Source organism: Patella vulgata, chromosome 5 (genome assembly GCF_932274485.2).
Source record: "Patella vulgata chromosome 5, xgPatVulg1.2, whole genome shotgun sequence".
In the NCBI taxonomy this organism is placed as follows: Eukaryota; Metazoa; Mollusca; class Gastropoda; family Patellidae; genus Patella; species Patella vulgata.
In genome coordinates, this window is record NC_065883.2 from 4,148,584 (window position 1) to 4,161,430 (window position 12,847).

The 12,847-nt window shown below is 37.6% G+C and overlaps 1 protein-coding gene across 1 annotated transcript in view; it reads right to left on the bottom strand.

The window, feature by feature from the left end:
* The window catches only part of LOC126822574 (neurogenic locus notch homolog protein 1), a 60,205-nt gene extending 47,958 nt beyond the window's left edge, over positions 1-12,247 (bottom strand). The window contains exon 1 of the mRNA XM_050551512.2: positions 11,944-12,247. Coding sequence (XP_050407469.2) covers positions 11,944-11,994 — 51 coding nt within the window. The 5' untranslated portion in view covers positions 11,995-12,247. The remainder of the gene's footprint in view (positions 1-11,943) is intronic.
* Positions 12,248-12,847: the final 600 nt, after the last annotated feature.

Genomic DNA, 12,847 nt, shown 5'->3' on the forward strand with positions numbered 1-12,847 from the left:
TTGCGATTTTCCGACGTAGTTTCCTCTTGTCAGTGGTGCAGGACAGCAGTATAGTCGTTTGGATGGGACGAAAAACCTAGGTCCCGTATATACATTGGCATGCACGTAAAAGGTCCCTTGGCAGTTGTAATTCGATATAAGAGTAAGCCATAGTGCAGCTGCCCGGACAAAATTTTCCCCATAGCACACTGTATAGCACACTTATTGGCCCATTCGGAGGAGAACAACAAATATCAAATTAAGTGAATTCATTCGGGGCCAGTCGTGAGCATCAAAACAGTTTTGTGTATAAGGCTTCATTTTATAGTTTTGTTTTAATATGAAAACTATTTCCATTTTGGCAAACTTTTGTTCCAGGTGGCAAAAACACAAATCCTTCTAAATTGTTTGAAGTTGTTTTTTTTTTTCTAAACGGTTTTGAGTGACAAAGGTCATTGTATAAAGTTTCGTCTGAAAGTTCAAACATCAGGAGGATATCGAAAATAAAAAAAAACCAAAATAAAGATTAAATCTTTATTTTAAACATTTCGTAAACAATACAATAAACGTGAAACTTTCGTTTTTCTTTTATTTTGTAATATTCACCCAGCGTTTGATCAAAAATACATTGATTTTATCAATCATTCACATTTTTTAGATATATTTGGACTTTTTATACTAAATGAAATGAAATGGGGTTTAACGTCCTACTAATCTGCTCCGAACTGGGCTAATGAAGACGGGCATACGTCATACAGTGTGCTATGAGGGAAAATTTGCACGGACAGTGGCACTACGGCCTACTCTTACATTGAATTCCAACTATCAAGGGATCTTTTACGTGCACGCCAATGTGTCACGGGACCTCGGTCTTTCGTCCCATCCGAAGACTAGACAGCTGTCCTGCATCACTGACAGGGGTAAACCGCGCTGGGAAATCTGGATGATTTTTCTCGGCCAATGCAGGGATCGAACACCCGACCTCCAGGGTAGCGAGCAAAGCAAAACAAATATAGACGTTTGCAAACCTAAATCTGAGAAAACACGCGACAAAATTCAACATATTTGATTCTTCAAAAAAAAAGAAAAAAAAAGAGAACTGCCATTGAAATATTTGAAATGATAAAAAGGGGAAACATGCAAATGGAGACGTTGGATCATATTTTCATCCCCGGAAGTAACAGACATCCGTGTTAAATATCTAACATGTGATGTTATCTAGGAACTGTTATAGAAACTTTGGTTGAATATGTGACATAATCCTAAATGTGGTCTTAGAGGAAAATCCTTCGACATTCTTTTTACAAGTACAAGCACGTCCACATGTAGCTATCTTTATTTATTTGTTCAAGTGGATGGTTTAAAAACAACCATTGCCAACTATTTAGCTGTAGTATTTAAGTTTTCCTTTCATCGCTAACTTTAACTTTTGCGTCATGGGTCGCGTTTTGGGTGGAGTAAGTTAACTTAGAAAACGTGCGGTTAGTAACAGACTGGTAATCAAACACAGGGAGTTCGGGGGCTCCAACATCCTTCTTGGGCCATTCTTTATGTACTTTCCACCTCGGGACTTCTCGGCTGGTATGTTACCCTACGTTTGACCTCGGAGTTCCTAGGCATTCCCCGTTACAGTAGTTTTAACCCCGGACATCCTCGGTAATTCCCGTTACCCTAGGTTTGATCACTGGTGTCATCGGCAATTATGTTTCTCTAGGTTTGACACAAGGGTTCCTCGGCATTCCCCGTTACCCTACACTCGACACGGGGAGCTCTCGGCAATAAAGTTACCCTACTTTACCCTACTTTAACCGAACGATTGACCACGGGGTCCTAGGCATTTGACGTCGGTGATTTATTCGTAAGAATTGAAGTGATTTCCGTAGCGTAGTATATCACACCCTACTTTCCTAGAAAGTGAAACTCCTGAATTGAGCGATGAGACTTCTAGCCCCACGTCTCCTTCCCCCAGGAGGGGATGGGGTGGGGTGGGGGTTGGATGGCTGAATGATTAGCGCGTGCGCGTTGTATCATAAGGTTTGTCATTGAGCCAACTGGCGTAGTTTCGATTCCCCAGTTGTAAGTGACAAGGAGTAGGGTCGCCTGTCCAACCTCGTGGGTTTTCTCCCGGTCCTCCGGTTTCCTCCCACTGCTAAAGACCCCAAAGCGCAAGCGAATTATTGAAATAAAATTGAACCATATGTTAGTCCCGAAATGTCCTAATTTATCTCTCTCTGTGTCTTTTTGTTCAAGTTTTACAACGTACATTTATAGATTGAAATCAAACTAGGGTGTATCTGGTATTGTTTGATTTCTTCACCAAATCAACATATCGATAAATGAACAAGACCAAAGTCGACTGAAAACAAATACACCTTATTCTATTAATGACAAATCATCAATGACATTTCTCAAAGCAAATATGCCGATCGTTCACAAAAGTCTTAAACGATACATTTAAAAATATCTTTAATGAAATTTTCACCGCTTCGTGACATCTGGATCCCGGTAATGTTTACGTCATATCGATGTAAAAGGTTTCTGTAGCCCTTCTGGAGCCCTGTTCACCAAATTTCTTAAATAGTTTACATTTTACGTAATGGTAACCAATGGTAACTAAATATCCCATCCCTGAGACGTAACAGATTTGCAGATTTGTTGGAAAATTAGAGACAAAAGGCATTCACCCCAACGCAACACTAAATTAGGTCAATAAACTATAGTACATACTTATGGACAACGGAAAGAATTTTCGTTCACGATAACATTTTCATTCCTAAATTTGGAAAATTGGCTATTAACCCAAGACCTCCACTCTGAGCAGGCGTAAGTTTTATAATGGCAGATCATTTCTACATGAAAATAGTGTTGCATTATTATAAATTTGTGTCGGATGTGGCAAGAAATGATTCCTTTAGGCGAACAAAGAAGAATCACAGTGAAAACGGCTACTAAGATATTCTCACAACGTTATTAGTTCAATAAGTATCTGTTTCCGAGAGAGAGAGAGAGAGAGATGGTTTAACGTCCACTCGACACAAACCGGGTCATTTCGGGACTATCATAAAGTTCAATTTTATTTCAATAATTAGCCTGCGCGTAGGGATGGGTTAACGTCCACTCGACACAAACCGGGTCATTTCGGGACTATCATAAGGTTCAATTTTATTTCAATAATTAGCCTGCGCGTAGGGGTCTTTAGCAGTGCTAGCACCCCCTATAGGATTTGGCCGATGATAGCGGATAAATAAATACCATGAAGTCAGCTAATTTTGTTTGTTCGTTTGTACGCAGTATGCCCGTCTTCATTAGCCCAGTCGGGCAGAACAGTAGAACGTTAAACCCCTCTCACCACAACCATTGAGCCAACTGGCGTGGTTTCGATTCCTCGGTTGTACATGTACGTGACAAGGAGTAGGGTCGCCTGTCCAACCTCGTGGGTTTTCTCTGGGTCCTCCGGTTTCCTCCCACTGCTAAAGACCCCTACGCGCAAGCGAATTATTGAAATAAAATTGAACCATGTGTTAGTCCCGAAATTATCTAGTTTGTGTCGAGTGGGCGTTAAACCCCATTCCCCCTCCCTCTCTCTCCCTCCCTCTCTCTTTCTCTCTCCCTTCTCTCTCTCTCTCCCCCAGTCGGTGCAGAAAAGTAGAACGTTAAATCCCATTCACCACAACCATTCCACATACTAATTAAATGTCCCCAATGGCCAAAATACTCTTCTAAAACGACCAGGGTAACAGAATAATTCGCAGAATGCGCGATAGACTGGGGAATTTAAACCAACCGGAAGTCAAGTATTGAATACAAGTAAATGTTTGACATCTTGTATGTAAATGTTTAATTTCGATTTTTTTATCGGATTTTCTCGTTGATTGTGATCTACATAGTTTACTCTTGTCAACCAAATATCTGAATGGAATTTTAAACATGTGAATAGTCGCTATTGCCAAATCGTCTTTGATATTTTTAAGCATGTTTAAAGATACATTAGTTAAGAGCTAAATCTGCCTATTGCAAGTCTTCAGATGTTACAGAAATTATTAATTAGACCTTTATATACATGCCAAGCCTAAAATCAACTCTGTGTGGCTTGGATACAGCTTGGATTTAATAATTAGATCTATAAATGGCTAAGCTAACGTTTACTGACGTCACTACCGATGAAAGGCCTGCCAATCGAGGATACCGTAGCCATTGAGAATGTTACTTGATAATCGAGCATATGCGGGTAGAGTTATCGTCTGTCAATCAAACGATCGGCAATTCTCGGAGATGGTGCGGAGACAGTTGATGACTATTTCTAGTCCAAACTTTCAACAGTGATAATTCTGTTCAGAACAAAGAAATTTGACTAAAATGTTCAATATTTTCTTTTTTTATCATCTATTTTTTAATTATTATAGCAAGAATGGCCAACTCTTTATTAAACTCTTAAGTAGTGTATCTTTAAAAAATTTGTATATACGCTAAGCATACACTAAGCATAGGAAAAGAGGGGAGGTCGATCAATATTTTCCTAGATTTGATATATAAATATTACATCCTCAATACGGAAACTGATGACAAAAACCAAACAGGTTCAATTTGAACTATAATTCAACACAAGAAGGTTTATCTGAATGCTGATTATTTTTGTGTAGGAGCCTATAATACTGTTTATTAAATGTTGGGTTTAATCGGGACCCGGACATAATTCACACGAATTAAAAATTTAATACAATATTTAAAGATGGTCTGATAACATTTGACAAATTATCCCATCTTGGAAAGATAAACGTCGGTTTAGTTATAGAATACATGTATATGCTGTCCTTGCCAGGCATTCCGTCCTGCACCACTGACAGCGGGGAATCATGCCGGAAAATCCTGTTGAGTTTCCGCAATGCACCGCTGACGAGGGGTAACCATGCCGGAAAATCCGGTTAAACTGCCGCAATGCACCGCTGACGAGGAGCGACCATGTCGGAAAATCTCGTTGAACTTCCGCAATGCACCGCTGACGAGGTGAAATCATGCCGGAAAATCTCGTTGAACTTCCGCAATGCACCGCTGACGAGGGGGAATCATGCCGGAAAATCTCGTTGAACTTCCGCAATGCACCGCTGTCGAAGGGGAAACATGCAGGAAAATCCTGTTTCGAACTTCCGCAATGCACCACTGAGAAGGAGGAACCAGGCCGGAAAATCCTGTTGATCAAACATGGGACCTCCAGGTTAGCGAGTCAACGTCTTACTCACTGAACCACCGTGGTTCCCATAAATTAAATGAAACGGACGTTAACTTCCTAATTATGTGCATCAACAATGGGGCTAATGAAGACCGATACACGCCATTTGTTGCAGCATCGGCTTCAACATATAGAAAGCATAAAACGTAATACAGTAGATGATTAAAATTTAATTAAGAAATCAAAATAATACCGGAAGATAATCTCCTGACTTGAATTCAATAGTGTCAAATAGAGGCACATCAAAAGAATTTAGTAAAGATTATAAATTGCGCGGGTTTGTTGGATGGTTAGTTGGTTCGTTCGTTCTTAAGTCTGAAGTCCGCTTCCACCTTGGGGAATATCGCTGACAAGTCGTGACGGATCTTGGTCTGAAAGTATTGGTTGCCAGGAGACAAAGGGGGTCTATCCACCAGTATAATTCTATCATTTAATATTTAAACTGAGTAAATTAAATTTTCAAAAAATATGTAAGTGGAAGCCATAATAGTTTCTCATGACATCTTAAGATTTATATTGTAGACAATAGTAATTATCATACCCACGTAATAGAACTTTTATAATATTTTCATGCTAATAATATTTTTCTAATAGTTATATATTTTTTGACAATTTATATTTTAAATATATTGTCTAATGTCTAAGGGGGCCCGCTTCCTCAGGGGCCCACTTGTCATTCGACAAGCTGACAACCTGGCCAGTCCGCCCCTGTGAGTATGGTAGACACAGGGGCCCACTTGCCATTGGTCAAGCTGACAACCTAGCCAGTTCGCTCCTGTGAGTATGGTAGACACAGGGGCCCACTTGCCATTGGGCAAGTTGACAACCTGCCCAGCCCGCCACTGCTGACAAGTGTGTCCTGGGAAACTTGCCAGAAATCCAAATAATAGTCTTAGCCTAGCATAGGCAGGAGACACGATATCGGTTAGTAAGTCTAGTCGATTCCGTTTCCTTTGGGGTAGCGTCCAAGGTAAATTTCACTCAAAGGCGTCGCTCCTGGTAAAGAGAGAGAGAAATGGGGTTTAACGTCCACTCGACACAAATAGATTCTCAAAATAAATACATTTTTAAATATTTACGTGACTTTAATTCAAATTTTACAAAATCAAAATATGCATATTTTTCTATTTTTAGTAAATATTTAACTTAACGATTACATAATAATCTTAATAAAACTTTAAAATTAGCGAATAGTCACGTGATGACTCGGACCCATCATTGTAAAGATCATGTAGTTACTATAGAGAGCACAGTAGCGCAACATCAAAGGCATCGGATTTTTTTTGTTTTCGTATGACAATCGTGCTGGATAATTGGACGCCGTTGAGACGGGGTAATATAAACTTGTGCTTACATTCAGGAATTTAGTTTTTCCTTTCAACAATTTTTACAAACATAAATCCAGATTTTATACCGACATTTTTTTTAAAAAAATTTTGTCGCCTTAATTTAATATTTGTTAGTTTATTCAACAATTTTTAGAAACATAAATCCAGATTTTAACCGACATTTTTAAAAAAGAAACCCAAAACCCCCAACTTTTTTCGCCTTAATTTAATATTTGTGGGTTTATTCTAAGGGCAAGGTAATTGACGAATAACAATTAATACGTAACCACAGTGTTTAAGAATAAATATTACATCGTAAATACAGTATTTATAATAATAATAATAATAATAATAATTGTGAGTTAATGCTCAAGGTGCATTTAGCTCTCCGCTTATCACAAGATATAAACACAGTTAATGTTAATATGCAGTCGAATAAAGATGAGTCTTTAACTGTTTCTTGAAACAGACAAGAGATTAAGAATTCTGTATGGTCAAGGGTACTGAATTCCATAGATTTGGTACAGATTACTTCTAAAATACTGTATTGATAAATGAAGATCACCTGGTAAATATCGTATTTATGACTTACGATTACCTCGTATATACAATATTTATAAATGACGATTATATCGTAAATACTTTATCGATGAATTACGATTACCTCGTAAATACAGTATGCATGGACAAGGGATACATCGGAAATACAGTATTCATGGACAAATAAATCATAAATACTTTTTTTTATGCATTACGATTACCTCATAAATCCTTTTAAAGCATGGATGACCTAACCGTAACCAAGAGCCTTAGATCTATACATAAGGCCCTACCCTAGCTTTAGATCACCGTTTTCTAAATGGAATTTTCGGATCGGTTTTAGAATCTGTTCATATAACGTACATGGACTCTAACCCCGGTTACTGGCCCGTAAATTTATTTATTTTCTTAACTTGTATTTAGAGTTGCTTTATCTTCATTTTCCTTATTGTTTTTACAGGCATCCTTATCATACACAGTATTTTAGAAAATGATTGAGGGCCAAAAACTAGGCCGATATAATCTTGCTTCGAGGAATTAGGATATAAGGTTCGAGTTCGCTAAACAGGTGGTTCCTACGTCATTTGGCCTGGTAAAAAACATCGTCTAGTCGTTCGGATGGGACGAAATCCGAGGATGGTAGCCACAAGTAGGCCGTTGAACCCTATTTCATTTCAGGGTAAACAATATGAAATGAAATGAAATGGGGTTAGCGTCTTTTTTTGAAATAAGATTAGACCGTGGCACATCGTGTGGCGTACGCATGCCCGTTTTAATTATCCCGGTTGGTACAGAAAACTAGGACGTTAAACCCTAACTAATTCCTGGTTATTATCACTATAACGCACACTATTTGAAATTCACAGATGTGTATATGTATGTAATGACACTGCGCAGTGATCGGAATCAAATCGTGATCCAAGGAAGTTTTTTTTTCTACAAATAAATACGGAGGTAACGGTCGTGTTTGGTGGTGATGTTGATCTAAAGGTGTAATTAAGTAGCTGAACACCTGAAGAGAATTTTAAGGCAGGTAGATAAATAACATATAATTAACAGGTAAATTCTGGGTAATCAAAGGTATATATGTCTCGCGGGTGGAACGAGTTAAATGTTGTGAAATAAAAAAAAGTATCTCAAGAAAGAAAAGGAAGACTTTTATTTGGTTGTTTCTATTCCAAAGAGAAAAGAAAATCTCTAAAAAATCTCTCAAAATACCATCTTCCTTGTGACATTATTCGCCCCATCATGATGCTGGTATTTACTATACAAAAGGTGATATAAGGTGTTCTAGAAATAGTCCATTTATCTAAAACGGGTTAAATGTTGTGAAATTTAAAAAAAAAAAAATGATCCTAAGAAAGAACAGGCCGACCTTTATTTGTTTGTTTCTGTACCAAAGAGAAAAGAAAAACTTTCAAAATTATCTGCAAATCTCATTAATCCGATTAAAAAATACAGATCTATATTTCATTCCGTTTTTATACTTTCGATGGCCTCTACTACATGGAGATCTGACCAGTTGTAGTGGAAGGTCGCGTCATAGGTCATACGAGCGGCTTTTGATCCTATGACGTCAGACATTTGATTGACCAATCAGCGTTGATGTTTCTAGTCGGTTACCCACAGTTCTGTGCCTCGCACGCCAAAAACTCGCCGGCTAATCCCTCACATCATCCAGAACGCGGGTTATATAACGACTCTCCCAGATCCTAGTGTAGTAAAGACAAGTAAAACGAAATTTTGAATTATAAAAAACGAAACGAAATAGGATCTGTGTTTAAATCAGATTGATCATTGTTCTTTTAGAATATTTCCTTGAAAGTAAAAAAAAAAATGAAATGAAACATGGTTTCTTCAATGTCCTTCTTTTTTGCACCAACTGGGCTAATGAAGAAGAACGTACACCATGCAATGTTCAATGAGGGAAACTTTGTCCGGGCAGCGACAGTACTCTGATTTCGATTTTCAAATGTCTGGATGTTTTTGTATTACTTGTTTATATTTGCTTATCCAGGCGGTATCAATTGATAAGACAATGTATATATTGGTTCATTCTGTCTGTGGTGTAACAGCTTTTATTTCAACAAGACGGAAATCCTGGTTACGAATATCATCTGCACGTATTATTTATTGTCCAATATCCAACCTTCCCAAATTACAAAAATATACATTGGCGGTTCGGGATTATTTCCAGACAAAAATGAATAGATACCTTCCTGAATTTGACATTGTTTTTAGTGTCAAATATTTACAGTTGACACGGGAAAACGTATTGGCAACAAACAACGGGAACTAGAAACACCAGGAAATACCCGAAAACTTGGGTTGTTTAAAAGCTGAAAGGATATTTTATAACTTCAAGAAAAACGAGGGGCTATTTGTTTGGTTCGATCATTAGTTACAAAGAAAAAATTCGGAAACTTGCCAATTGTTTCCCTATCGATATAGAATACTGAACTATGTCTATAATACGTGGAGAAATAGATAAATACCTGTTGATCTTATATGCTTACCTAGGTCGGTATTTAGACACAGGTAAACCTTATTCTCTCTGTACTTATATCTCTAGTCAGAGTCAGACTGCACTAAATACAAGATGGGTGGGGAGGGGGCAACACGCGTAAAGAGAGAGAGCGAGAGAGAGAGAGAGAGAGAGAGAGGAGAGAGTGGGGGAGAGAGAGAGAGAGAGGGAGAGAGAGAGAGAGAGAGGGGGGGGGGTAAACGTATACTCGATATAAACTAGGTGGTTTCTTGATTATGATATGGTTCAATTATATTTCAAAAATTCGCTTGCGCTTACGGGTCTTTAGCAGTGGGAGGACACTGGAGAACCCGGAGAAAACCAACGAGGTTGGACAGGCGCCCTTACTATTTGTCACGTACAACCGGGAAATCGAAATCACGCTAGTTGATTCAATGACAGACCTTATGATACAACGCGCACGCGCTAACCATTCGGCCATCCCACTCCCCCAACGCGTAGAACAGGGCGGTGGAGCTGGCAAGTGAAACAAGGGCGTTTAGAGGTTCGGATGGGACGAAAATCCGATGTTCAACCGTGAACCCATTGCCGAAAACGTAAAAGAAACCCTGTCACTTGGAATTCCATGATGTCCGGTTGATGCAGACAAGTAGGACGTTAAAATCCATTCATTTCAAACTAAATAATTCTTGGACACACGGCCCTAAAATATTTTGTACTTGCAAGTTTTTCTCAGCTTCTTGTTGCCAAAACTTAACAGTTTTAAGAAAATACTACATGTAATTAATATTTTCACCATTGACGTGACGAGAACACAAACCAAAACATTTCGCCAAAACATTGTATCTTAATAGGTGAGTTACAAACTAGTACCCACAACGTTCACATCCCGATATGAAGATCTTTGAGAATTCTATACATCGGTCTCCACTTGGTAGAACTCAGCAGTAGTAAATTCCGTGGGTATGTCTGGTCTCGGTGGCGTTAGTTCCTCCAATAATTTGCAAATATGCGTTCATTAATTTAAAAATTGTCACAGGAACCCGTTTCAGCTCCCTCCGACGGACTTGCTAGTATTTCTGATGGGAATAAATCTAGGGGTCGGACAGTTTAAATTCGAGATATATTTCTCAGACTGTCATTGACCAGGGATTGCATTTTCTGTCTGTCGCGTCAACATTAATTAGTCCTTTTGTATTTAATAAAAAAAAAATCTATTTGAGATTTCTTTGTGGTTTTGAAATTTCTATATCATTAGTATAACAAATTTGAAATAACAAAACTTATATGGTTATTATTTTGAAATCACTATAGGGATAAAAAAAAACCAGGATATAAATCAAGATGCTAGAAGTTCAAGAGAAACAGTGGGTAATACATAATTGTTACTATAACATATACATGTAGCACTGTAACCTGGGTATCAGTTAATCTTGTGTATCTAGCACTAATTTCATTCACGTTCGTTTTTATATCAAATCTATGGTTTAAAAATTCGTAAAAAAATAATTTAAAATCACCAAAAAATCGTTTAAAATCACCAAAATATCTTCTAAAATCATCTAGCACTAATTTTTTTCACATTCACCTAATTTCAAATCTATGTTTAAAACTTCGTAAAAAATCATTTAAAATCACCCAAAAATCATCTAGTTTTGATAATGAGTCTCGGGCATTTAATTTCTCGATCATTGTTTAAAAATAAACAAACCAATTGATTATTGATGTATAATGATTAATTTATGAGCAGTTGTAAATGGGACACTCATTATCAAAATTAATCTGTCAGCTTTCAACTGGACACAAGCACAAATTAGATGATTTTGGTTGATTTTAAATGATTTTTACAAATTTTTAAACAAAGATTTGATATTAAACTGGTGTTAGATACACAAGATTAAATGATATGCGCGTTACTTAAATAACAAAACTTAGATAATTTTCAAATAACTCTTAAGAAAAGAATGCAAACCACATTTAAATAAATAAAACTGAAAGAAGTTGAAGAGAAATAATATAAATGAAATGAAATGGGGTTTAACGTCCCACTATTCTACACAAAGACGGACATACGCTATGCAATGTGATATGAGGGGAATTTTACCCAAACAGCGGCTAACGTTGATGAAAAATAATATAAATAAAATGAAATGGGGTTTAACGTCCTACTATTCGACCACAAGACGAGCATACGCTATGCAATGTGATATGAGGGGAATTTTGCCCGAACAGCGGCTGACGTTGATGAAAAATAATATAAATACAATGAAATGGAGTTGAACATCCTACTATGCAGTGTGAAATATGGGGAGAATTTTGCCCTAACAGCGTCTGAAGTTGATGAGAATCAGTACAGATATAAATAAATTAAAGTTTTGACTTACCTGTATTAACAAAGCCAGTAAATAAAAGACTTTATATCCAGTTTTAGCCATTCTATCAATGTTAATCAATAGACCCCGTTTTAATATCCTTAATAAATTATTCCTTTTAATTTGTACGGGTTTTGATTAGAAACAGAAACGAGTTTCGTTTTTCGTAGTCCAATCTTGAAGACGATTTTAAACTATCCCTCAGTGGTCTAAATATTGTTGCTATTTAACATTCTGTGCGTGTGTCTTGTTGCTTTGACTGTTTCAGTTGGACTAATCCTCAGTTGAATCGCGACTTGGGTTTTATTTTCTTCCAGCTATCGCCCCCGAGTAAACAGCCTTAACGTGACGTATTCATCTCTCTCCTGATTTCACTTTCTTTACTCGTCAGGTGAAAGTTTGGGCGACTTGTTCAGGTAATCGATAAAGAGAGCTTGCTTGTTGAGAGAGAGAGAGAGAGAGAGAGAGAGAGAGAGAGATGGGGTTTAACGTCCACTCAACACAAACTAAGTCATTTCGGGACTAACATTATGTTAGATTTTATTTCGTTGGTTTTGAAATTAATTGTCAAAACTAATCTCTCTTACTTTTTTTATAATTTGGCCGAGAAAGGTCATTGGTATTTTCCGGCGTGGTTTCCCCTTGTCAGTGCCGGACAATGACAGCTGTCTAGTCGTTTAGATGGGACGAAACACCGAGGTCCCGTGTACACATTGGCGTGCATGTAAACGATCCCATGGTAGTTGGAATTCAATGTAAGAGTAGGCCGTAGCGTCGCTGTCCGGGCTAAATTTCCTTCATAGCACACTTCGGTGCAGTACATTTTATTTCATATTGTAATTTGATTAAATTCACGGTATTGTCGAAAGTGACACAAACTGGATCATTTGGATTCTTAAACGTGTTACAATTTTAT